General features: G+C 27.8%; 4 protein-coding genes across 4 annotated transcripts in view; 3 read left to right on the plus strand and 1 right to left on the minus strand.

Moving 5' to 3' along the window:
- The first annotated feature begins 1,301 nt into the window (after nt 1–1,301).
- On the plus strand, nt 1,302–7,222 carry LOC127069882 (uncharacterized). The gene is made up of 7 exons (XM_051007519.1): nt 1,302–2,286; nt 3,811–3,889; nt 4,152–4,335; nt 5,525–5,817; nt 5,902–6,274; nt 6,437–6,612; nt 7,058–7,222. The coding sequence occupies exons 1-7, from the start codon at nt 1,486–1,488 to the stop codon at nt 7,204–7,206; spliced, it is 2,055 nt and encodes a 684-aa protein (XP_050863476.1). The 5' UTR covers nt 1,302–1,485; the 3' UTR covers nt 7,207–7,222.
- Nucleotides 7,223–7,747: 525 nt separating this feature from the next.
- The window catches only part of LOC127069895 (adenosine deaminase-like protein), a 58,094-nt gene continuing 38,191 nt past the window's right edge, over nt 7,748–27,650 (minus strand). Inside the window, exons 5-12 of the mRNA XM_051007560.1 lie at nt 14,214–14,326; nt 13,775–13,825; nt 13,524–13,654; nt 13,083–13,274; nt 12,684–12,921; nt 12,309–12,444; nt 12,135–12,235; nt 7,748–11,761 (exon numbers count right to left, since the gene is read on the minus strand). Coding sequence (XP_050863517.1) covers nt 11,555–11,761; nt 12,135–12,235; nt 12,309–12,444; nt 12,684–12,921; nt 13,083–13,274; nt 13,524–13,654; nt 13,775–13,813 — 1,044 coding nt within the window. The 5' untranslated portion in view covers nt 13,814–13,825; nt 14,214–14,326 and the 3' untranslated portion in view covers nt 7,748–11,554. The remainder of the gene's footprint in view (nt 11,762–12,134; nt 12,236–12,308; nt 12,445–12,683; nt 12,922–13,082; nt 13,275–13,523; nt 13,655–13,774; nt 13,826–14,213; nt 14,327–27,650) is intronic.
- LOC127069896 (D-amino-acid oxidase) lies at nt 18,555–20,675 on the plus strand. The gene is made up of 7 exons (XM_051007561.1): nt 18,555–18,872; nt 19,112–19,321; nt 19,409–19,634; nt 19,790–19,857; nt 19,994–20,111; nt 20,305–20,409; nt 20,486–20,675. Exons 1-7 carry the CDS (start codon nt 18,688–18,690, stop codon nt 20,603–20,605), a joined length of 1,032 nt encoding a protein of 343 aa, XP_050863518.1. The 5' UTR covers nt 18,555–18,687; the 3' UTR covers nt 20,606–20,675.
- On the plus strand, nt 20,881–27,062 carry LOC127069883 (tubulin polyglutamylase TTLL13-like). Its single transcript, XM_051007520.1, has 11 exons — nt 20,881–22,177; nt 22,398–22,479; nt 22,951–23,241; nt 23,406–23,562; nt 23,822–23,922; nt 24,047–24,175; nt 24,274–24,499; nt 24,615–24,796; nt 25,060–25,300; nt 25,488–25,634; nt 25,842–27,062. Exons 1-11 carry the CDS (start codon nt 21,985–21,987, stop codon nt 26,133–26,135), a joined length of 2,043 nt encoding a protein of 680 aa, XP_050863477.1. The 5' UTR covers nt 20,881–21,984; the 3' UTR covers nt 26,136–27,062.

Raw genomic sequence — 27,650 nt, forward strand, 5'->3', positions numbered from 1 at the left:
GTCTTGATTCGTTTAACTCGTGTCTATAATAATAAGTATCACATCCTATCGTATCGTACCGTGTTTTTCATTGGCGTGAAAGAAGAAAGGAAAAAAAGAAAAAAAAAACAAACAAGCAAGCAAAAAAAAGTAATACGACTCCGATCAATACACTCTTAAGTAACACATACGAGAGAGTAAAAAAGAGAAAGAAAGAAGAAACAAAATTTCCTAAAGAAGAAATCATTGGTGTCCTATATTTGTTACTCCCACTCCTACTCTCTCTCTCTCTCTCTCTCTCTCTCTCTTTCTCTCTCCTTCTTTCTCTTTCTCACTCTCACTATCTTTCTCGCATGCACAAACTTTCTATTTGTCTATCTACATCCATCGTTCGTCGTTCTCCAATCAGTCTTTCCGTCGACGTCGTAGTGTAAACTTTCGAACTTTTGACATCGTTTTCTTATCTCTCTCTTCGTTATTATTTTTGTATATGTGTGTGTATATATATGTATATATATGTACTCTACGAGTCTCAGCGAACATTCTTGACAACACGTTCTTCTTCTTGCATTTCTTTTATTCTTCCTTTTTATTCTTCTTATCTCGTTCTTTTTAATATATCTTTATTCTTAATTAATTCGACCATCTCAATTACATATATTGAGTATACGTACATAATATATTTGTGTGTATTATATATACATATATAGACTTTTCTTTTAAACGTAATTTCGTATATTCGTTTGTTTATTTGTTTGTTTGTTTGTTTGTTTGTATCGAGCTAATTTCGAAGAGATCGAGAAGATTCATTATAGAAGTGATAATTATTTAATTCATTAAAGAATAAGTGAAGAGACGTATATACGTATATACATATATGTATATATAAGACGGAAGGAAAAATAAAAGGATAGATAGATAGATAGAAATAGAAAGAAATAGAAAGAAAAAGAAATATATATATATATATAAAAGGGACGTCGACGAAAGAATACTTATATCTTTTCGATTAATCGATTCATCGCGAGTGTGATTGATATTTTTCTTTTTTTTTTTTTTTTTATTCTCTTTGCACTCTTTTCTTATTGTTATTGGTGTCATTGTATTTTTATTATTTTTATTATTATTATTATTATTATTATTATTATTATTATTATTATTATTATTATTATTATTATTCGTTTTTTAATATTCTTGACATACGTGCGCACGTAAATTCGTCGCGATGAATAATTAATAATTAACACTGTGAGCAAGAAAATATATGTATATATATTAGACAAAAAAAAAAAGAAAAGAAAAAAATTATATATGGTAAAACAAAAAAATGTAATAAAATAAAATACACAAAAAGAAAATAAGATATACGCATATAAAAACTTGGGACGTACGATGAGTAAATAAAAAAGGGTCATTGACCCTTTCGATCGTATTATTTACGACACTGTAGCTTTTTATAATTATTTATTATATCGGGCGACTTAAGGCCGAGTTAAAGCTATTAAAATGCGAGTTAAAAAGGTACCATTGCCATTGTGCGCAATGGAAATGTGTGACGATTATCAGGATGATGATAACCCCATCGATAATTTTGTAGTAGATCGTAAATCACCAAAGGAAAACCAAGAACCTATTTTCAATAAACAGCATAGATCTATAAGAAATGAAACATTTTCGGAAAGGATGGATCAAGGATCTATATGTACAGCAAGTAATCAAGAATCGAGTTATGATCGAAGGATCGAGCCGATGGAAGATCAAGAATTTCCAGCTATCATAAATCAAAGATTTATGCCGATCTATGATCATCCAAGATTTCCAATTAAATTACCAATTATGGGAAATCAAGGATCGAAACGAAACAAACATCATAGATTCCCATCAAATCAAAGATTAACGACGACTGGAACTCACGAATTTCCATCTGATCAAAGATCTATTATACCGATTGAAAACGAAGGATCTACGTCGAGTGAAAACGAAGGATCTACGTCGAGTGAAAATGAAAGATCTACATTGAGAGCAAAGGAAGGATCCGCGAGGACTCGAAATCGAAATTTGGCGATAATTAGAGATAAAGAATCGCCGAGAAATCACGTATCATTCGAGATTGGAAATCGAAGATCTATGCATAGTAAAAATGAGGAATGTATCTTGCATAAAAAGCAAGAATCCTTGTCTCAAAGTGAAGAATCTCTGTCGCCTAGAAGTCAAGATTCTGAGCCGATAACCGAAAATGATAAAACTTCATCGATTCCTTATAATCATCGACGAGTCATACCCGTTTCAAAACAGCTTATGATTTTGGTAAGAAGTGATCTTTTCGTTTCTCCTTTCTTTCTTTTTTTTTACGTTTATTTCTTCCCGCCAAAAAGATCATACATATATGTATCAATATTTCGTCCTTCTCGCGTTCGTTAGATTTTTTTTCTCTTACTTTTCCTTTTTCTCTTTTGCTATTCTTTCTCTATTTCTCATCGTGTTATTATTTCACGTATTATCACGATCGGTCGGTCGGTCGGTCGAACGAGATGATATTGACATATGTTTAGAAGGAATTAGAATTATTTACGTTTGAAATCGATATGTGTATGTATGTGTGTATGTGTGTGTGTGTATACATATATATTTATTTTTCTTTGTTAAGATCTAAAAATCAATTAATCGAAAATATTTCATCGTTCTATTCGTTTTATTCACTTTGCGTTAGGCTTAGAACGAAAAAGAAAATATATTTATTGATACGCTTCGCAAGTGATCCTTCCGAAAATAAAATAGTCTATCTCTTTCTAACTCACTTGGTCGTTAAATTTGAATTCGAGAAAGTACGCGATAAATCCCAAGAAAAGAGCGAGTCAAACCGATTATTATTATTACTTCTCTCAATCGATATTTCTCGTAAGAACCTTCAACGTGTTTACATATTTTTTTTTCAAGCTTTTCGTTTTCTTTTAGTTTCGATTTTTTTTCCTTTCTTTCTCATATTAACACTCGATACCATATTGTCTCAAAACGTTCCGATTGTCTTCTCGAAGCTGTTCTAATAAAGATAATCGATATTTATGATCGATATTTGAAAATAAACTATAGGTCGGTTAGGTCAACGAGATTTAACGTTTCATATTCGTAATATTTCATTCCTTTTCTTTCTTTCCTTTATTGTTCTTTCCTTTTTTATATATATATACATATCAATTAAACATTTATTAATTAATCTTTCGATCTATCAAAATCTTTTTTTCTTCTTTATTCCTTTCATCGTTTTTCATTAATATCTGTTAATAATTCCTAATGGATTTAATCGAACGTAGATGAATTAAGAGATCAATTTTCTATTTGTCTTTATCCTCTTCGGACAGTTTGTCTGTTATTGTCAGATCAAGTCAAATGAGACTTTCTATGGTTGGCACCCAACAGGCAGTGGGTACACTCATCGAAACACCCTTTAGCCAGCTTGAAAAAAAAGGTAAGAGAAAGGGTGATCAAGGGTAACCATTAGACGAAACTTATAAGATGATTACCGTCGTTACGGTTATGGTCGTTTCTTTCTCGATGAGTCTTCTCTTCCCTTTCTCTTTCACTTCGTTTCGTTAAAAAAGAGACCCCATATAGATAATGATTTTTGCACGTGGGCTTAGCTACATTCATCTTTCATTTTCACTTCCATTATGATAAATAAATACATTCCTTATAGATGTGTATGTATATATCTTATGGATATGTAAACGTTCGATGATTACTAATTTATAAGAATTATAATTATAATTATAATTATAATTACATAACAAATTCTTATCTCTCTCGTTCTATCCTTATTCTTTTTATTTCTAGAGACAAATGTGTAAACAGAAGAATGATCCAGCTCGCAACGAATTTCTTACTCATCTATGCAATTTCATGGCTAGACGAGGTAATTATATAATAATATCTTATGCGTTTATCGTATGAAAGAAAAGAAAAGAAAAGAAAATTGAAGTCACGTCGTTTTAATCATGCAATACAATGACGATCGATATTGTCTTCTTTTTCACTTCTTCACGGAATGACTGACTTTTTGATGGTACTTTTTTCTTTCTTTTTCTTCTTTTTTTTTCTTTTTTTTCTTTCTTTTTAATTTTTTATCCACTTAATTTTTTTTTCTCCATCATCTCTTCCTCCTCTCATTCCCAAAGGACAACCGATCTTTCGGATGCCGACCATAGCTAAATCAACATTGGATCTTTACGATCTATATAGAGAAGTGGTACATCGTGGTGGTCTGGTCGAGGTAATAAACCAAAACCATTGGCAAGAAATCATCAAGAATATCAATTTACCGACTAAAGTAATTTCGATTGGTTCCAAATTGCGTGTACTGTAAGTAGAAGATAGGCCATTGAATTTCTCTTTCTTTCTGTATTTTATTTTTTTTTTTTCTTTCCTTTTATTCTCAATCAATTTAATCAATTACGAATTTAAAACGATTGATTGTATTATATTCTTCTGTCTTTTCTCTTCTTTCAACTTGCTTCGTTGGTATTATTTTCATACGCTGTTTCTCTTCGTTTTCGTTTTTTCTTCTTTATCAATCGATTCGATCGATTTCCAATTCAACGATCTCTTCTCTCTCTCTCTCTCTCTCTTTTTTTTCGTTTCTATTAGTTTCTCTGGTTGGCTTTTTTTTCTACAACATTAAATTCTACGAAAGTCTTTTACTCTTCGTCTAAGGTAAAATTATGCGGCTACGTATTGAAAATTATTTGTTCATAATAAAATGCGATCGGACAATCGACTTTAATATTAATCGCCGTTAATTAATCGTTTGCTTTTTTTTTTAATTACTGCTTAATTTCACTGCCTTTTTTTAATCATAACATTTGTTCGGCAATTTTTTTTTATTATATGTGTGTGTGTGTGTGTGTGTGTGTAATTATTGAACGATGTGTTATATACGTTATTTATATATTTGCGACGTATATAGCACGTCATTTCGGTGCAAGTGGTTAAACTCCCCTATATCCTCGTCTTACTCTTCGCTTCACGCTTCACGCTTCACGCTTCACGCTTCACGCTTCACGCCTCACGCTTCACGCTTCACACTTCACGTTTAATATTATACAATTCACGATTTTCACCCTGTTCACTCTTGCTACTTATTTGTTGTGTCGTAACTATCTTCGATACACGTTTTTCTCTATTCGCTGTTTACTTCATTGCTTCTCATTCAAAATTAAAGACTTGCGAGATAAACCTACAAGAAAAAATTCAATTTTTCCCATTCTAAGATCATCACATGGCCCTTTGGTGGGGATATTCGTCGAAACACTGTGTTTCTAAGGTCATGAGGATATTTCGTTCCTTGAAGTATGTATACACCTATTTCTATTATATTAAACATTTGTATATATATATGTATAGAAATGTGTTCATGTATTCATATATTTCACATTTGTTTTTTTTTTCAATTTGAATAAATTTGTCTATATGATGTGTATACCTTTGTATTCGAACAAATTAATATATACATATATATAACAAAAAAATATATATATATATGATATTTTAGGTATATTAGATATCTTTACGACTACGAATGCGAATATCTCAATTTATCGAATAAACTCCAACTCTTCGAAGCAATCGAATCTATTCGTCGAAAAAGTAATTCGACTGATAAAAACGAGAATCAATCGAAATCATTAAATACAGAGGAAGAACGGAGGCAAACACTTTCTTCTGAATTAATAGAAACATCAGAATTAAAAGAAACACAAGCTTCAACCTGGCATGAGCCAAAACAATTAAAGTTTAACGATTTACCATGTCATTCGCAACATCTAAATCAAGAACCGAATTCGTGTAAGTTTGAAAAATAAAAAATATGATTTAAAAGAAAATAATTTATGTGCATATATATATGTATATTTTTTTTTTCTTTTGCAGCGTTAATGCTGCCTAATTTGATGTCATCCAATTCTGATTCACGCGTAATTAAACACTTACCGATAATGAACAAGGAATCAAATAAAAATAATATGGCAAAAGTATCATCGTTAGAAACATTATCGTCAAGCATGAACCCATCGAAAAATCATCAACAATCTGTAACGATATCTTCTAAAGAAACAAATACGGATTTCAATGAACATCAACGATTAAACTTTATTAAACCTAATAATAAAAATAGCGATAATCTTCCAACACATAGTGGCAGTTCTACAAAACCATCATTACAAACACCATCAAAATTTCCATCAAAATCAATATTAAATATGCGATTCGATCCAAAAAAAGAAACAAAAAGCTTAAATCTTAAGTGAGAGACAATTATATTTATTTCTTTTTATTTATTTATTATCTTTTCCAGCTCTTTTATTTTCTTTTATTTTTTCATTCTAAATTCTAATCGATTTTGTTCTCTCTCTTTCTCTCTTTTTACAGATATGTATATATATATATATATTTTTTTTTTACTTAGATCGTCTAGAGGTTCATTGTTATCTACCAATAGTGATATTCCAATAGTGATAGATATTAATAAGGACGATGAACAAACATCACCTCTCAAAAAAAGACATCTTGATAATAGCTCAGCCACTGTCGAACGAAATCTTATAACATCAACGCCTACTTGCATCAATATACAATGTCGAAGTATGTATTTTTAATTTTTATTTCTTTTTCATTCGTTCGTTCGTTCGTTCGTTCATTCTTCTTTTCTCATTGATCACTTTGCTTTTATACTTATATCTCTTTTTATTAAATCTTTCGAGTCGTTTTAAATATTTTTTATTTTTTATTTTTTTTTATTTTTTTTTTTTACGTACATATATACATACTCACTCACGCATTTTCTTATTATTTCATTATCTCTCCATTTGTAATTTATCTCCATATTATAATATATAAAAATAAATCACTTTGAAATTTTCATGAAATAAGAAGAGAAATATATATCGAATATCTACACGATCATCCATCCAATTCGCCTACGCACATTTTATTTCTTTTTTTTTTTTTGTACTTACACACGTTAAGATTTATATATATTAGAAAAAGTATATATATATATAAATTCGTTGTATTTTTTTTTCCATAGATCAAGAAAAAGAGACCGTATACGTCTGCCTAGAACTACAAGGTATCACTTATCAAGGAATCCTTTACGCAACGAATAACTTAAATCAGACATTAACGACATCGGTTAATAACGAAAATGACACTACACCGCAGAAATTAATGGAATGAACAAATATACATAATAATATACATGTAATCATATAAATAATGATGTACATATAATAATAAAAAATATTATAATATTGTAAATATCACAATGATATGTGAATAATATACACTTTATAATCATATTAGTATTATACGTATATATGTATTATGCACACCTATATAGTGTATATAATATATATATCTATAATATCAGGCGATTTTGACTGGGTTATCTTTAACTTTACTGCAGGTATCTCTCTGATTTTATTCTATATTAATAAATTTTATACAACAATACTTTACAAAATTTACGTATATATATATATACATATATTTATATATACAGATTAAATTCATACATCGTTGTGAAATAATTATAATTAAGAATTATTTTCACTTTCATCGAATTCTATGAATTTTAACTGATGATATTTATAAGATATATTTATACGTAATTTTCATATATCGTTTTATAATATTCGTAATATAAATTCTTTTTCAGTTAAGACTGTGCTTCGTTATTTCTTTTTCTTAAATTTATAATAATAATTACAACAATAAATTCATGTTGGTGTGTGTATGTATTGTACTCTTTTACTACATAATCCCCAGGAATAAACATCGCTGGTATGAATTTTTCTTAGTTGTTCGTTTACATGGTTCTTTGCTTGATTGTTTCTTTTTTTTTTTTTTATTTACTTTTTCCTCTTATGGTTTTGCTTTTTTTTCTTTTTTTAATGCTATTCGCCGTACTACTTCGCATATTATTACAACGATTATAATTATCATAAATTATTATAAATAGTTTAGATAATATCACAAGATACGCTGGTATATAAATTAAATAGATCAATATAAATACATTAATAGATAAATCAAGACAATACATATGGTCATTATACTACATATATATATATATATATATATATATATATACACTAATAATAATAATATTACTATCACTACAATATTTTCTTGATTTCAATAAACAATGATCGCTTTCTGGATTTTTATATTTTTACATTTCTTCGGAAAATTGTGAGTAATTTAATTACATAAAAAAAAAAACACGTATTCAAATAGAAATAGATATAACACGTATACATACATATATGTATATATTTATATATATAAATATGCACAGATATACATACAAACGTATGTAAGTACGTATATGCATACATATGTATATATAAAAATTTAATAATAGTTTTTGTCCATTTGGTCAACTATACACTCCCCTTTCCCCTTAATTTTTGATAATTTTTTTCTTTACATTTTCCATACGTACGATTAGAAAAATGTTAGAAATAAATATCTAATCATTGGACAGATATATCGATCTTATTCTAATATATTATACTATATAAATGTTTTATCTATTTCTAATCGATCAAGTGTATGAGTCTAGAAACGATAAAAATATTACAAAATATAAAATATATAAAAAATATATGGAAAAAAAAAAAAGAAAAAAACGTTCGTTTCAAACTTCTTTTTTTTTCTAACCAAATTTTATCAATGATCCATTTAATGCTAATCAACGTATTTAGATCTTAATAAGTCGATCGTTTATTTTAAATGACTCAGATGCCGACGAACTTTTGTTTTAGAATTAATGACATTGATTTAAAATTTGATTATCTTTTTTTTTGGCTTTTTTTTTGTTAATGTTTTCAAAGTAATTTTTTTTTTCCCCCAAGTATAATTCGCAATTTAACTTTGTTTGCTAATAATTGATTTCGACTGTGATCATTATTCTGTTTTAAGAATTCTTTAAAAAATCTCAATTTTTTCTTTTCGAAATATAATTTCTAATCCAATTACGTTAAATTATAATCAATTCCGAATTTGATCATTAATTTTCTTTAAAAGAATTTTCAATGTTATAAAACACAATTTATAATTAAACAGTCACGAGGAAATTTCTAAATTCTAATCGTCATAAAATTCTCTTCGAAACCAATTAAATAGTGTCCTTTAATTCCCAATTGTACTTTGTAAAAAAATTTCTCTAATCTGACGATTAGATTTTTTTTTTTCTTTTTATGTAACAAAAAACAATGTCGATACATCGAGTTAATTGTTGCGACGGTGTGTTGATGATAGAAGTAAATGAAAATGAAGAAGAAATAAAAATTATTTAAAAAAAAAAAAAAGAAAAGAAAAGAAAAAAGAAAAATGCGATCGTTCTTAATATATCGTGTACGTAATTAATTGATATCGGAAACGGGAGTGAGACAGATGAATGAAAAAAAAAGAAAAGAAAAAAAATAGAAAAAGCAAAAAAGAAAAAAGAAATAAAAGTGGACTATTTCCTTTTCTTTTGATTTCTATTTTTTTCTTGTTATCATTATTTTCTTCCCCCTTCAAAAAATCTGAATTTTTTGTCGTTCTTATTTTAATTCGTATCTAAATTGATGTTATATATTATTTATTACATGTTGAAAGAGCAATCGCAATTTTATAGCAGAATCGATTATTTTCAATAAATTTTTTTTTTTAAACTTTAGTTTATTTTTCCTTCTTTTTCTTTTTTTCTTTTTCTGTATTTTTATGCTCCTTTTCGTTCTTTTTTACAAGGTCTTTTTTCTTTTTAGTTTTCGTCTTCTCCTTTTTTTTCCATCAACCATCCTTTCGAATGTATACTTTTGTTTTTGTTTTATGAGTATTATGTTTCGTTATGTATTTACATTATCGACGAAATTCAAGGACATAATCATACGTAATAAAGTCAAAATTTAATAAGTTTTTAAAAAATATTCTCTCTCTCTCTCTATCTCTCTCCTCGGTAAAATTTTAACAATATCAAATCGAGAAAAGAAATTAAAAAATAAATAAATGAAAAAAAAAATTGTTACTGAAAGAAAAATTAAGCGAAAGCTAGAAGGGAGAAGAGATAGAGAAAAGTTTTTTGTTATTTTATAAAATCGTGAAATAATTAATAAATTCCTTCTTGAGTTGAAGAAAAATTTACGAAATCAAGAAATGGAAAAGATTCACCGGAATGAACACGCGTGCGCGCGTCATTCATGCAAAATAGAGAAATGGAAAAAATGAGAGAGAAGAATAAAAAGAGAGCGGATTAGAGCAGATAGAGTAGAAGAGCAAAAAGAAAAAATGAAAAAAAAAAAAAAGAAATTTACAAAATTGTGAAAAGAGATAAGAAAGACGAACGAATATTTTTGGTTATTTTTCTGTTTTTTTTTTTCCTTTTTTCTTTTTTTGTTTTTAATTATCGACTAATCGTTATGAGGTATTGCGATAAAACCAACTTGTAGAACAATTTGTCGGATAACAGGAAAATAAAAAAAAAAAGATAAATAAAAAAATAAAAAAAAAACTAATTATGTATATATATATGTGTATATGTATATATATATAGATATATATGTACAAAACTAGCGATATTCAATTATGCTCTTAATATTGAAATGATAACTGAATTTAATTAACCATTATTTCGTTTAATTCTAATCTCTCTCTCTTTTTTTTTTTTTAATGCGATTTATTAATTATTAACGACCGGGAAGCAAAAAAAGATGGAAGAAAATATTTATCGATTGATATGATATTTAAGGATATTTTTTATAAAAATAATTAAATATCATTCTATCTATATATGTAAATATTAACTGGGCTATGAATATTTTCTATTGTTTTAATTAATTTTAATAATATCTAATCTCTAATCTCGCTCGCTCATTTATTATTTACCGAGTATTTGAGACTTTATTTATTATAACTATGCACTAAGTGGTCATTGTATGTGTATATTGTCTTGTGTGTTCAGAAATTAAGAAAATTGAAATGTTAAAAAGGAAAAGTGATTTCTTTAAACTGTTCTAACGTACGTGTGAAAATTCGATTGATTGTCTTTGACTCGTCGTATTCCTTTCTTTCTTTTTATTTTTTTTTTTTTTTACTTTTTTAATGTTGCAAATTTTTAGATCAGTTTCAGTTTTTGTTTTCCTTTTTATCTTGAATTATCGTGAATTAAGATGAAAAAGAATTATGTTATGATTTTGCTATATTTTTGCATTTTTTTTTTCTTTTTTTTTTTTCAGGTACTTTATAGGACTTTTTATTAAATGATAGATTTATTTATCATTTAATCTTTATCTTCTTTTCTGGAAGAGCTTGTTTTTTTTTTTTCTTTTTCTTTATATTCATGAAACGGCGATCATGATTAAAAAAGGAAAAGAAAATAAAAAAAATTAAAGGATAAATTGTTATCATTTCGATTTCATATGAATGATAAATTTATTTCGTCTATAATTCATATGTTTAATCCTTTAATGACTTCTAGAACGAGATACCATAATTCTTCATGAAGGTGAACTAAAGGTTAATTATTTATTTTGTTTTCTTAAGGATGTTTACTCAACGTTTTCCCCTTTTTACCGAAATCGTTTAAAATAGATAATAACTTTAATTTCTCCTTCTCAGAATTAAAAGAACACTCTATCGATGATTTGCAAATATTGATGAGATCGTCTTTTTTAAGATCAAAGGTGGTGCTCGCAATTTCAAATTCTTTGGATAAAGTTGTGTTGTACAATCCTTTATCATCGGTCTGTAGATAAAACATATACGTAAACGATTTGTACCGAGAAAGTTGCAAAAAAAAAAGAATTAATATAAATAACAATAAATAAATAAATAAATAATAACATTAAAGTAATTGCTCGAAAAGTTATTTCGAAATAAAATTTACAAGAATACAAGATAAATCAAAACGATTCGAAGACAACTATGGATGACATATTAAATGAATTATCGAAAAGAAAAATATTCTTGAAAATGAATTAGATTATATATATATATATATATTAGATTTATATAATACGTTAAGTAATTCTCATATACGTGTGCGTATATGTTTATATTTAAAAGATATTATTAAATATTAATTTCCATTGAAATTTCAATATAATCGTTATACTTACGCAGATAGATATAGGATGTCCACTTTCGTACAGATATTTAAACTGATGATCTTCGTAGCACGATACAGTTTCACATATAATATTAGAGGTCAAACACAGTTCTGTTAAGTACAAAGCAAAAAGAAATGTTTTTAAACGTGTTTCTGTTTTGTCAGACGATCTTATAATACTTACCAACAGGGATTTGTGATTTACGTAAATAATCAAAGGTGGCAACTGTTCCTCCAAGGTTAGGATGTATACAAGTACCATGACCTAATCTATCTGGACGGAATTTAAGTACATCCCATGTATCCGCTCTGTTAGGGATCTATATAAACATAATTTTTCATCGTTATATATTTAATATTAAATTTCTCTGTATATATATATATATATTTCTCAATCATTATCAATTTATACATAGACATATAACATTGTTAAATAGTTATATTTAATATTGATAATAAATGTATATAAATATATATATATATAGAGATTTTATAAATTTGTGTTATATATAAAAATGTGTGTATATATATATATATATATATATATATATATATGTACCTCAGCGCAATGTATTACAACTTTCAGGCCAGCTTTTCGTACTTCGTATAAAAGATCGAGATACAAATTTCCTTTAACCGGATCTCCACTTAAATCAACTCCAATTATCAGATCAGGATATTTTTCCGCATAACTTTTCGCTAAATTACAATTTTCTTTGGCATTCTCGTAATCTTGAGCACGATCGACAGATATTAACAATTTAACGATTATATCAGGACACGTCCTTTTAGATGCGCTGTAACGACAAAGAAAAATATAAAAAGAATGAAACGAAATAAAACGAAACCAAATACACATACACGTATATACATATATATATATTTTTTTTTCTCGATAATCTAAAAAATAATATATATTATCCTATTGTTATACTAAATTTTTGCCTTGTTTTTTTACCTTACACCTTGTATCATGGCATCTATATATTCCGTCTTCGTCATATGTCCCGGTACATGTCGTGGTGTACTTCTTAATTCCAAATAAATAACATTATCCTCCATGAAATCCTTTATTACGTCACATGTAGCAATATAAATGGCTTGTGGGTTAACTGTTAACGAATATATAACGTTGAATAATTTGAAAGATCTGGAAAAAAAAAAGAAAAAGAAAAAAAAATGAAGAAAAAAGAAGAACAAAGAAAACGAAACGAAACAACAGAAAGGAATATAAAGAGATACAAGAATAAGAATAATAGAAACGATAAAAAAAAAAAAAAAAAAAATCTTTGTCTCTTCCGACTTTTGTAACTTTGTGAAGTTGATATTATTTATGACGATTATAAATAATTTATTGACATATAGACGCAAGATATATAGATTAACGATTGATACATACTCTTTCAAATCTCCCTTGGCTTGAATAATCTGTACAAATTTCTCGAATCCCATATTATCCGTATTTGTCATTCTATATATTTTTTCCAATGTCGGTAAAGTGAGAGAACCATTTAAATGGGCATGTAATTCCTGAAGAAGATAAGAAAAAAAGAAAAATAAAGAAAAGGACAAAGGAACGAAGACAAAACTGTTAATCCAAAACAATGTACGAACGTACATATTCAAATATACAATAATAAATACACTTACGATCTTTGGTAATTTTCGACAAAATTTTCGCAAATCCATGATGATAATATCCTATAAATTGTTGCAAAAATTTTTCTTAATTATTATACGATAACATAAAATAAATATATATATATATATCTGTGTGTGTATGTATATGTACAATAATAAGTAATTTGTTTCTTTCTTTTGGAAATTCTAGGAAATTTATTACAAATATCGAAATTATATGATCGTTCGGACTAAAGCGCCAATCATAGCAAGTGACGGTTTACGGAAGCTTAGTAGTTTGATATTCTCTTTTTTTTTGCTTCATTTTCTTCTAAAATTACGTTAATAGTTATATTCTAATCATAGTTAGATCCGATCTAATCGTAGTACGTATAAAGGTTTATGTGAAAACGTTAACTTATGTTACGTATTTAACGATTAATAAAAGAAATGAAAGAATAATTCTCACCTCTGTGTCCTATCCCGCGTTAATAAGATCTCCGTAATACCGGTACGAACCACAAAACTGATCTGTTCGTAGAACCTCTACCGCAGTCAATAATATAGCAACATCGAGCGCCCCTATCGGCAAAATAACGAAACAATTACCGGCTTCGAAACGCGTTCGAATTTTAAATCTTTCAAATCTTCACGCATTTCCTGTTTTCTTTTTTTTTGTACAATACTAAAAAAAGAAAATATATATATTTATTTATTAATAAAGCATGTAAATTAAAATTTACTTAAATTTAAATATAAACCGTAATTTTGTACGTATATATATATATATATATATATATATATATTATTTGTATCTGAACGAAAAGATACTAATCGTTGTTACAACTTTTGATATTAATATCGATAAAAAATAATTCTAATCATTAATATAAGTAATTTCAATCATTAATAAACTAATTTCAACATACACGATTTTAATGGAAATAGAAAAGTTTAACTATTGAATAAATTTTTTCTTATAACATTTCTATTGCTTCTTCAATTCCTGCAGTTTTTATAAACTTTATAATAATATCGTTAATAAAACAAAATTCCAACTTTTCAATACGCGTACACACGTACACGTACATTTTACAAATAAATAAAAAAAAAAAATTTCTTTCCTTATCTAGAAATTAGTATCAGTAATTACAAAAGTAAGTTAGTGATCGAACGAAATGAATTTTGTTAATATCATTCTCTATCGATATAACTATCGAAACGTCATTACTAATGGAATATCGAATGATAATAAATAAAATTATGCGTATGAAAGAAATGGTAAGCAACTGACATAGCACATAATCGACCTGGCAACAGCTTCGGATAACGCTTTAACCTTAGGTGTCTGTTATCCGAAACTATATCAACCAGCATGATCACTTACTGTTGTTGACCACCCTAAACGACCGTGATCAGGTGTACTTGTAGAGTTGAAAAAAAGTCCCGTGGAAAGAATGCGAATCTAATTGATCAAAATGAGTGTAGAAGTCATTTCTCAAACATACTTTCGGTACTATCGTTCTATTTGCAAAGAAAGTTACAAATACTAATTAAATCGGCTGAACGATAAGATTGACGTAAACGATGAATAAAATATATCAAGAACAAATGAAAGAGAGAGAGAGAGAGAGAGAGAGAGAGAAAGCAATGAATTGAACATCAAACCATTAGCATAATCAAAAATCACAGACAATTAATTATTAATATAAGAAAACGATATATCTTTTTCTCTGTTCCCAATGTAAACTCTAAATGTCAATATAAATAAAAATGTTAGTACGTCAAACCTCGAATAATAAGGATTATGGGAGTATCAATGTTATCTATGGGATAAATTTCCAGAATGCTGTCTCATGAAACTTATCCTTACACCTACATGATACATCGAAAATAGTTATAACGAAATATTTTTATCTTTACTACAAACGAAAAAAATGTATCGACGATCTTTACGATGAGAAAAGAAGTTGGTCGTTTTAAATAATTTCGTCATTGCAAAAAATATTGATACTCTCGTGTTATCTATATTTATAATGAATAAATACGTTCGCGTTATATAACGTAAACGAATATTCATACAAATCTCTGTGAAAATTGTTCGAAAAGTTTGCAATAAAATTGAAGAAGAACTTATAAAAATTGAATTACTCGTAACTTATACATATATATATTTTTTTTTAATATAATAATCACGAGATATAAACGCTGATAGTGTCAATCGATTTCGATTGTGTTAGAATATTGATGAGTATCGATAAAAGTTTTAAAATGGTGTGAGTCGAACGTCATTGGAAGGGGAACTATTTAAGGATAATCGAGAATGGTAACGAGCATATTCATGGAAGTAAGTTTCTCTTGATCGTATTAATTCACATTATAGAATAATAACGTCGATCTTGAAACGTTTTAATCGATATTAATAACAAACTATAATTAATCTTGAATTAAACGAAATTATGGAAAGTAATCGCGGAAAGGAAGAGAAACAAGGGTAATTAAAATCATATTTATACGTTATTTAATTATATATATGTATATATAATTAACGGAATATAGTTAATAATAGATTATAATTAATAATAATAAAAATATATATATATTATCATAAAAAGTTCTCCAACGATGTCGTCGACTGTAGCTGGCCAGGATCAATCATTTTCAAATACCAATCTAACGACAACGAAGAAACCATTACAGGATTATGGTAAAAATATTTCTCGTCTTTTTTTTTCAAATCATGAAAGTTAATCTAAATAATTTCTTTAATATCTTGTCGATTCCCATTTTATTTAAAGGTGCCAGTAACGTTCTCGTTCTCGGAATGGAAGTAAACGGAGTGAAGTATCAAGGTATCCTGCTTCCTCAAAAAGAGTGTAAAAACAAAATAATTTAAAATTTCAACGATCAGAAAGGTGATGGTTATATGCGTACGCACACATACAATTTTTTTTTCCTTTTTTTCTCTTCGATTTTTTTTCTTCCTTCCTCTTTCATCGACGAATCAATATTAATTATAAAATTATCATAATTTTATAATTTAATATCGTTGTTTCTTTGATCTTTTTTCTTCTTCTTCTTTTCCTTTTTTTTTTTTTCTTAATTCGTTTACCTTCATTCCTTGATATACGGATTAGACATTATTTATTCAAACGAATTATTTTCTTTCTTTGTTTTACCTCAGATAGGTATAGGGATTAACATTAACAAATATGATATTCGTGCGCTCGTAATGCTGTCACTTGCCACCCTTTATCGCATTTCCGGGCTATATTATGGCTAGAGCGATCGCATTAAGTGTAAACAAATATTCCGTATCTTAGATTCTCTTGGTAGTCCTTCATGTGGACGTTCATGACAGCATCGTCGTCATTCAGTTTAATATCCGACACGGTCGAAAGTCCAGTCGAAAATTTTATTCGATTCAAAAGAGTTTCGACTTTCTTTCTCTTCTTCTTTTTTTACTTCGGAAAAGTAAAAAATACAAAAAAAAAAACAAACAAAAAAAAATTCGTTGAAAAAAAGAACGATTAGAAATTGGCCTGTTAAAAATGTACAGTGCAATCGGTTGTGGTGTCAACGTCGTTCAATAAATCGTGTACGATAATTGCTGTAATTAAAATTTTTAAAAAGGAATGATTTTAATCGTGTTAGTTTGTAAGATCGATGAATATTATGTGATTAATATTATTACGAATTACGTGTCACGCTGTCGATAAGCAGAGTATTAATTCTTTGTGATATTGATGTAAAAGTATTATGCTCTACTTATCGAATACGAGGCCACGAGAATATCATCGAAATTGGATTGAAATCGTTTTGGATTCGAAAGGGATTATCGAGATGTTTCTTTCCTCTTCTTCTTTTTTTTTTCTTGAATTCTGGATATTGTGCGTTCTCGCCTTGACGATTCCCATATTTTTAGCATAATCCAGCCGTAACGATAAGAGGCATTATGCTTAGAATATGGAAAGTCGTAAATGTGCTGCAATCGTCGTTAATTAAAAAAAGATGGACTGGCCATTATATTCATTGCCGTTTCTTCTTCGTATTTACGTAAGTTAATTTGTCAATTTATTTTGTTACATCGTTTTAAATTAAAGTCATTAATTTTTATATAGTAATTGTAAAGTTATAAATATCGATTAAAGTGAAATAGAATTTATTATAGAAATAGAAATAAATTATAATATATATATATATATATATATATATATATATATATATATTATAATGTAAATATCTATAAATTAATGAATTTGAAAAGAGATATGTTTTCGATTAATTAATCGCGAAATAAATATAATAAATTTTTATGAAGTTTTTCTTTAATATCTGTCCAATGTTTTGATGCGTTGTATGAATTAAATTTAAAGAAAAATGTTTAATTATTTTATAAAAATAATAATATCAAAAAAGAATTATGAGAAAGAGAGAGAGAGAGAGAGAAATATAAGATAGTCAATTCAAACCTACATTTTATTATCCTTGTAAAATAAATAAATAAATAAATAAATAAAGAAGTAAATAAATAAATAAATCTTTATTTAATATCCGCACAATTATATCAACGTACGATTTTTAAATCATTAATTCATTAATCGTGCGTATGTAATTGACCGAAATCAGAAAGAAGATAATTAAAAGAAACAAAAATAAAAAGGAAGATAAAACAGACAAAAAAAAAGATAATTTCCGATAAGACAATGTATTACATTTATATATTTATCAACGCGACATTAAACGTCAGTAATGTTACGAACGTCGTCTCGTGCTAATGACAATATTTCTTTAAATAACAACATTATTTTTAATTGTGTTACAATTATTCAAATAAAACCTGATCGATAATTAATTGATTCATCGGGATACTGTTATATGAAAAAAAAAAAAAACAAAAAAAAGAAAAAAAAATATTCTTTTTATTAAATTAAAAAAAGAAAATGCGCGTTGCAATCGTCGGAGCTGGTGTTATCGGTTTGACGAGCGCATTGGCGTTGAAAGAAACTTTTCCGAAATATCAAGTGACCATTTTTTCCACAGTGTTTACACCAAATACAACGGGTGATGGTAGCGCAGGCCTATGGGGACCATTTTTACTCGGCGATACCCCCAAAGAAGATATTTTGTAAGCTTCAATCTCTTTTTTTTTCTTTCTTTTTTTAAAGACGAGAAAAATAAAAAAAAATAGAATTATCTTGAAATTATCTATACACTTTGACCTTGTCGAAAAATCTTATCTATCGAATCTCACGATAATGATTTCTTTTTTTTCTACTTTCTTTTCTTTTCTTTCTTCTTTAAAAAGATCTGTACAAATTGTTTGTTCTTTCTTTTCTTTTCTTTTCTTTTCTTTTTTCTTATTAGCAAATGGGCAGGAAAGACGCACCGTTTGTTTGAAAAATTTTGGAGAACTGGCCTAGCCAAGGAAACTGGTCTATGTCTTGTGCCGATAACTCGTGTGACCAGTGAAAACGATACGAACGAAACAGCATGGTTTAAATTGGTCTATGGTATTCATTCTTTAACTACCGACGAATTAAAAAAATTGAACGAGGAACATAAAAGCAATTATGTGTAAGTACGTCCGTTACGTATATAATACAATATTATAAACTAAAAAACAAAAAAAGAAAAAAGTTTCTAACATGTTTTCTTTTATAGAAATGGATGGCATTTCGTGACGTATACCTGCGAGCCTACTCGTTTTTTACCTTGGCTAACGAACAAATTTCTCGCATTGGGTGGTGAATTAAAGAGAAGAACTATTCGTGACTTAGGTGAATTGATCGACGATGGCTATGAAATTGTTATAAATTGCAGTGGTCTTGGAGCACGAGAACTTGTCAATGACGACACTGTCACAGCAGTGAGAGGTCAAGTTTCTAGGGTAACTACGTTTCTCATACACACAATGAATTTTATATATATATATATATATATATATATATATATATCTTTATTTCTTTTCGTCATTAATTCTCTTTTTAATCATGTAATTTTTCTTTCATTTATTTTCTCATTTTTAAATCTTCTTTTTGAAAGGTAAAAGCACCATGGGTGATGCATTCTTTCCTAGTGGACGATAACGATTGCTATTACGTTATACCAAAGTAAAGAAAAAAAATTTTATCAACAAATTTTATATATAATATTAATACATATAAATACATATTAAAAAATGTAAAAATGTCAATCAATCTTGACGAGATCAATGACCTCTTCTTTTCTTTTTTTTTCTCTCTTCAGTACAAACACCGTCGTCTTAGGAGGTACTCATCAAGAAGGGGATTACGATCTCAAAGTACGAGAAAAGGACACAAAATTCATTTACGAAGGATGTCATCGTATTCTTCCATCTTTAAAGGTAACAAGCAATAAATAAAACGATCTTAGTCGAGTCAAAGATTACTTCACAAAAATTAAATCAATGTCTCGAAAGAGAGTTGTCGAATTTTAATATCGCATACGAACTTTTGGCCCACGCTATATAATAATAATCGTCGGCAAATGTTTAATTTCGATATGCGAAGGGAGAAAAAAATGATTTGTTTATATAGAAAGCTGAGATATTAAGATCATGGGTCGGCCTTCGACCTGGAAGACCAAAAGTTCGTTTGGAAGCAGAGATTTTAGAGTCCAAAACAAACGGTAAAAAGTGTCACGTGAGTATGCCCGAAATATCGCAGTTTTGTTCTTCTACTTTTTTTAAATATATCCTAATCGATTTCTTTATCACAGGTGATACATAATTACGGTCATGGTGGTGCCGGTCTTACTTTGAGCTGGGGATGTGCATTGGACGTCGTTGAAATTGTTCAAAGTATCGATCGAAATGGAATACAACATTCGAAATTGTAATTTCATTAAAAAGAAAGTATAGTCGCTAACGTGCACGATAGAAATTTGTTATAAATTTTATAAGAAGAAATTAATGGAATATTTTTTATATGAAAATATTGTCGATCGTACGGAGAAGTGCGTTGATTTAATTGGAACAAACAAACGATAATAATAAATTTTCATTTGGCTATAAATAAATAAATGATCCGATCGTTAAAAGTATTTTCTCGTTAGGGTAATCGTGTAAAAATTGTTCGTGTTACGAAAAAAAAAAAAAAAAAGAGAGAGAAAGAGAAAGAAGAACGTTAGCAAACGAACTAATTAAACGAGATCATAATTAAAGAAACACACGAAGGTGGTAAATCGAAGAAGGTTAGTTACTGTAAGTTCAAAGGTACGTCGACCTATTTATGGTTTCGTGCACGTTCGTATACGAGACTGCAGAAATTCTAAATACGTCCGCAACAATCTAATTGAAGCTAAACAAGCTATGGAAATAGCTCTCGCACACACAATACCGCAGTGCACGGTAATATCTCGAAAAGATCGGACACGTTCCAAGTATCTCCCATTAAATTATTAAATAATAGTCCCATAAGTGTGTCAATAATTATCACGAAGTGGTCTAATCGAGAAAAGAAAAAAAAAAGAAAAAAAAAGGAAAGAAAAATCGATCGACGTTTAATCGTCCTAAAAAAAAGTATTTACTTTACGAAACATCTTCAATTTATTTGTCATTTTTTTTATTTATTCCATTCTACTAATTAATATAATTTTTCATTTCTGTTTCATCGTAATTAGAAACAATTTTTATCGAAAGGAATTGTTTTTATTTTTTTATCAATTGTTAAATAAATTTTACGATCTCGTTTTTTCTTTTTCTTTTCTTTTTCTTCTTTTTGAATCAGATTTTGGGAAACGATCAACTGTCGACTTTTAAAAATAAGTAAATTTCGCGAATGAACTAAATTCATACGAATAAATAATCGAGAAAACAAATGAACGCGACAATCGATTAGGTATATGGATATATTATATATACATATATATACAAAAAATGTATAAAATCGTGCTCGTATCTCGTATGACAGAATAAGGATAAACCGAACATCTTTCTTTCGTCCACCTATCTTCCAGAATCCTTTAACGCGAGTATTCTCGGACACGTAAATTATAATCTCGTGTCGCAAGAAAAGAAAAAAATTGAAGAAAAAGGAGAAAAAAGAAAGAAACAATAAAGAAAAACCACTATACAACAACATTAGAAAAGATTTCGAAAGTGATCACGATGCCCAAAAATTCGAGAACTCGTATGTACGGATAAGAGAAGAATAAATAAATATTTCAAAAGTAATGTACGAGACAACAAAGGACAGAAGAAATGATAAGTCATTGTCATGAACATCCTTGAAAGTATCAATAAACATAATATTACGGTAGTGAACGAGCCCAAAATTCGTGCCAATACATTTTCAAGAATTTTACGTGAAATTGATTACGAAGAATTAGGCGAATCGATTTGTAATAAGAATTATTCTAAAACTGTTTTTCAACGTCCATTGAAAAATCATACGATAGAAAATGAAAAAGGTATATACGTAACCATCGTTTCAGATTATATGTATTATATATGTATATATTTATATATAGACATGTTTCATCAAATAATTTTCAATAATAATTCGATATAACAATGTTATCGTATACAAGATTGCTATATGGTATATATATATATATATTACACATGAGTTTATTAAATCATGTGCGTTCTCGTTGATCAATATTATTATTTTTTTACTATTGTTGACAGTTATTTTATGTGCCGAAAGTGACACCGAATCGAGAAAGACTAATGCTGAAAGTGCGAAAACGAAGAAGAAAAAGAAACGAAGGTGACATTTGTAAATATATATACATATTTGTGTGTGTGTGTGTGTGTATATATATATTACACACACGTACATTTACTGTACCTTTTCTACACATACACATACACACACATATATATAAGATTGATTCATAAATAAATGTAAGAATTAAAAAGTTTATTACATTGACATAAAAAAAAAAAAGATTGTTATTTATGAATCAATAAAATCTCGATATGACATTCTTTTTCATATCGTATAAATTGTGAATTAGATTAGATAATATATTTTTAGCAAGTATCTTGCTTTATTTAGATTACATAATTATCATTTAATTCTGCGTAATATCGTTTTATTATAATTACATTATAACATATGAGTGATAATTAAATCCGTTGAACTATAACGAATATATCTAAATAATTAATTCAAATGTTATATTACTAACGACCGAATTAATAATCGATAATTAATGAATACGTTTCTCTTCGATAGATACTTAACTATTTGCACTAGTAATTGCAAATACGACGTAGTTAGACGCGTAGCAGCACGATTTGGAATGAAGGAAGTGACCGAAGACAGTAGTTGGAATCTTTACTGGACCGATCTAAGTGTCAGTATCGAACGTGCAAAAGATATGAAAAGATATCAAAAGGTCAATCATTTTCCTGGAATGACGGAAATATGTCGAAAGGATTTACTTGCCAGAAATCTCAATCGCATGTTGAAACTCTTTCCAAAGGATTATAATTTTTTTCCAAAAACTTGGTGCTTTCCTGCGGAGTAAGTTGAAACAATTTAAAAAAAAAAAACAATTTTCAAAAGAAAAGATTCCTTTTCTTCTCTTCTTTCAATCTATAAAATAAAAAGATTTTTTTTTGAAAGAGCAACGAAGTTATATTTTTTTCTTTACTCTTTCCTCTAATTTCCTTTTTTTAATTTCGTAGTCATGGCGATGCCATTGCTTACTCGAAAATACGTCGAGCAAAGACTTACATAATCAAACCAGATACTGGCTGTCAAGGACGTGGGATTTATTTAACCAAAAATTTGAAAGATATTAAACCAAGCGAACGTATGATCTGCCAAGTCTACATTTCCAGGGTAATTGATTAATATATACAGTAATTAAAAGTAAGATACTTTAGATAATGTATTTAAATTCGGAATACTTCAATTAAGCGAACTTCAATCGAGTAAAATCAGTAAATCACGAGGATTACGATACAAAGATATCTTTATATTAATATGATTATTTTGTATGATATATATTTATATTCTATTTTTATTTTACATATATATATATATTAAATTAAAATAATATTTCAATCAAAATGAAATGAAATGATCTATTATATTATAGCCATATTTGATAGACGGATATAAGTTCGATCTGCGTATCTACACATTGATAACATCATGCGATCCTCTTCGAATATATGTTTACAATGATGGCTTAGCAAGGTAATTATATCAATCTACTATATGTATATGTATACATATATATATACATACATACATACACACATATATATTTGATATATCAAAATATATAAATATAGATAACCCGAAGATTTTTCTTCGTTAGATTTGCTACGAGTAGATACAAGGAACCAACTGGTCACAACACATCGAACGTTTTCATGCACTTAACTAATTATGCTGTTAACAAACATAGTCGTATGTACATCGTTGACGAAGAGATAGGTAGCAAAAGGTCATTATTATTGAATCTATATATATATATATATATATATATATATATATATATATAAAATTTCGATTTATATATAAATTTTTATTCAAACTATTTAGAAAGATCTCGACTTTGTTGAAATGGTTAAGAGTTAAGGATATCAAAGTTGACGATCTATGGAATAAGATCGACGAGATTATTATCAAAACTATATTAGCCGCTCATCCTGTTCTAAAACATAGTTATCGTACTTGTTTCCCAACGCACGATAGAACCTACGCGTGCTTCGAACTTTTAGGATTCGACATTTTACTCGATTGGAAACTGAGACCATATCTTTTGGAAGTTAGTAAAGCATAATACGAATTGATTGAATGAATTAATGAACGAATGAATTATTTTATTATAATGTTTTTTCTTTTTCTTTCTTTCTTTCTTTTTTATATATATATATAAACAGGTCAATCATTCGCCAAGTTTTCACACAGACGCACAAATCGACAAGGACGTCAAGGAATCGCTTTTGACCGACACCTTCGAAATGTTGAATCTTCAACAATGCGATAAAAAGAAAATCATAGAGGAAGATAGAAGACGCGTTAGGGACAGACTACTTCAAGGTGTAATCTTGAAAGATTTCAGGTAAAAAAGAAAAAAGAAGAGAGACAAAAAAAAAAGAAAGAAAAGAATTTTTAAAGCGTAATTTATCTTATCTTTCTTTTTCATCTTAATTGATTAATTAATTCTGTTGATTAATGTCGCATCGATATCGTTCGATGCGAATTATCAGCGACCTAAGGTCACAGTTCACAGTTCATTATACTAATAACTTCTCGACGATAATTTCTTTTCTCTCTTTTTTTTTTTTTTCTTCTTTTCTTTTCTTCTTTTCCTTTCTGTTCCAGCTCGAACAATGATAACACCATGATGGGTTTGTTGAAATCGGAAAAAACTGAACAGGATTACATAGAGAGACAATTTAAATGGGAGGACGATCATGTCGGTAACTTTCGTCGAATATATCCGTCCATTAACGACGAGAAATATCAACAATTTTTTAAACAGAATGGCACCACAGTATTCCAAGAGACCGTGGCGTCTCGTGCACGGGAGGAAGCGTCTAAAATTCATAAAGAAGAGAACGAAGTTAGTGTTACAAAAAAAAATTTCATTCATTTCCATATTCATTTGATGAGTATTTATTTATTTATTTATTTATTTTTTTTTTTCAAATAAACGAATACCAGTATTATCGTTATCGTCGTTGTTGGAGTTTAGTAAAATATATTTGAGTGATCTATTGGTTCTACTTTTTTTCTTTCTTTTTTTTTAGGTTAAAATAAAAGAGCAGGATAATAAAAAGACCAACGGCAAGTGGATCGATCAGAAACCGATTCCAGAAAGTCCGATGGTTGGACAAAAGAATAATAACAAACGTTTGGAACATAAGTCTTTCACTTATTTGAAGAAGATTATACCAGTAAGATTATATAATATGTATTTATATTATTTTGTTTTATTATGAATCATTTTCGAAAGAAGGAGAAAAAAAAGAAGAAAGAAAGAGAAAAATCATTTGCTAATATTTAATATCGATCTTGTATTATTTAATTATTTAAAAATAATTAGAAATAATTATTTAATTATGAGAAATAGAAATTACGAATTTTTTTTATCTATCCAACAGCAAAGGCCATTATCAAAAAATTCGGACAAAGTACTGTCCTCCTTCGAACCTGAGATAATATCAGAGTCCGAAGAAAGAGAAAGGGTAACTGCCCTAGCTCAACGTGATTTTCTTTTAAGAAGTTATGGTATACTGGAACAGATTTACATGGCTATGAAACAGAACGGTACACTTAGGGACAAAGACGTTAAAAAATATGGTGTCTATGGGAGGTTATCGCTGAAGAATGAAAAAAATCTATTCCGCGAAAGAGCATCGTTTGGCATGTCAAGAAGCAATGTTAAATCATCATAATCATCGTTATTATCATAAATGACTATTGAATCATTGTTCATAATTTCGTCCAAACAAGTAGTGAAAAAAAAGAAAAGAGAAAGGACAACAAGACAAATATAATACATTAATTAATTGATTGATTGATTAATAAAAAGATTAAAAAAAAGAAAGAAAAAAAAAACGTCGACGATTCACAAAATTGTTATTAAATAATAATAACGATAATTATTTTTTATTATTATTATTATTATTATTACTATTATTATTATTATTATTATTATTATTATTATTATTAATATGGTTACTTTAAATGTATTTTTGAGATATCAGAAAGAGAGAGAGAGAGAAAGAGAGAGAGAGGAAGAGAAAGAAACAGAGAGCTTTTAAATATTTCTATTAATTAGAAACGAGGCAATTATTTATTCAAATTTTATGAAAATTTTTTTATGATAAAAACAAATAAACTTTTTCACGTATATATTTTTTGTTCGCTATTAATATTATGTATTAAATTATATATAACGAAAACGAAAATATATAAATGAAAATATACCATATATAAAAATTCAAAAGATATATATATATATATATATGTATATGTTGGTGTACTTGTTACGTGTATCAAATTATCATGTTCTCAAAACGTTAAATTGTTAATAAATTTTTCTACCAATTATTTACATTAATTACAAATTGATTATGTAGTTGATGAACTTAATAATTTTCTCTCTCTCTCTCTCTCTCTCTCTCTCTCTCTCTCTCTCTCTCTCTCTCTCTCTTCTGTCTCTCTCTTCTGTCTCTCTCTCTGTGTCTTTTCATAATTTCAATTGAAAAAGATAAAACACTCTGAAAAGAGAGCGATTAGATAAAATTAAACGAGGTACGAGTTGTATCTTTTTCATTTAGGAATCATATATGTATATAAATATGTACAATAAAAGTATGACAATACATGTACAAGTTTAATCATTTACCTTAAAACTCTTTTTTCCTTTTTTTCGTTTCGTTCTGTTCTGCTTAGTTTTATTTTCTTCCATTATTAAAATTATGAATTTAAAGCAATAAACATTGCATACTGTATGTATATTTATATATGAATATATATACACACGTATTATAGTAAGTACAAGTTAAGTGTGTATAGGCACATACGTACGCCGATCTATATATGTATGGTATGAATATGTATATGTATATATATATGTGCGTGTGTGTGTGTATGTGTATAATATTTATAACAATTTTTATTGCATATATATTTTTTTTCATCTTCTGTATATTCACATGATAAAAAATAAATTATAAACAATTCGTTTGTCGTGTGTGTCTCATTAAAGATAGTAATTTTTTCATTCATTTCCATACTCTCATTAGTATACATATATGTATACACGTATGTATTTATATGTATATTTCTTTTATATTACGTATATGTGTATGTATTTATACAACACTTCGTTCATTCATTCGATTCCCTCTCTCTCTCTCTTTCTATGCACAGTCCACGTTTATCAATCAATCAATCAATCAATC

The sequence above is a fragment of the Vespula vulgaris genome, chromosome 17 (genome assembly GCF_905475345.1).
Source record: "Vespula vulgaris chromosome 17, iyVesVulg1.1, whole genome shotgun sequence".
Classification (NCBI taxonomy): Eukaryota; Metazoa; Arthropoda; class Insecta; order Hymenoptera; family Vespidae; genus Vespula; species Vespula vulgaris.

What these genes read in the sequence shown, in the direction of transcription:
- LOC127069882 (XM_051007519.1), top strand. Translation starts at nt 1,486, where the DNA reads ATGCGAGTTAAAAAGGTACCATTGCCATTGTGCGCAATGGAAATGTGT. An exon ending in CAATTTCATGGCTAGACGAG is followed by an intron (nt 3,890 to 4,151) that starts GTAATTATATAA and finishes TCATTCCCAAAG; the next exon opens with GACAACCGATCTTTCGGATG. An exon ending in ACAAAAAGCTTAAATCTTAA is followed by an intron (nt 6,275 to 6,436) that starts GTGAGAGACAAT and finishes TTTTTTACTTAG; the next exon opens with ATCGTCTAGAGGTTCATTGT.
- LOC127069896 (XM_051007561.1), top strand. Translation starts at nt 18,688, where the DNA reads ATGCGCGTTGCAATCGTCGGAGCTGGTGTTATCGGTTTGACGAGCGCA. An exon ending in ACCCCCAAAGAAGATATTTT is followed by an intron (nt 18,873 to 19,111) that starts GTAAGCTTCAAT and finishes TTTTCTTATTAG; the next exon opens with CAAATGGGCAGGAAAGACGC. An exon ending in CAAACGGTAAAAAGTGTCAC is followed by an intron (nt 20,410 to 20,485) that starts GTGAGTATGCCC and finishes TCTTTATCACAG; the next exon opens with GTGATACATAATTACGGTCA.
- LOC127069883 (XM_051007520.1), top strand. Translation starts at nt 21,985, where the DNA reads ATGAACATCCTTGAAAGTATCAATAAACATAATATTACGGTAGTGAAC. An exon ending in AAGAAGAAAAAGAAACGAAG is followed by an intron (nt 22,480 to 22,950) that starts GTGACATTTGTA and finishes TCTCTTCGATAG; the next exon opens with ATACTTAACTATTTGCACTA. An exon ending in TGAGACCATATCTTTTGGAA is followed by an intron (nt 24,500 to 24,614) that starts GTTAGTAAAGCA and finishes ATATATAAACAG; the next exon opens with GTCAATCATTCGCCAAGTTT.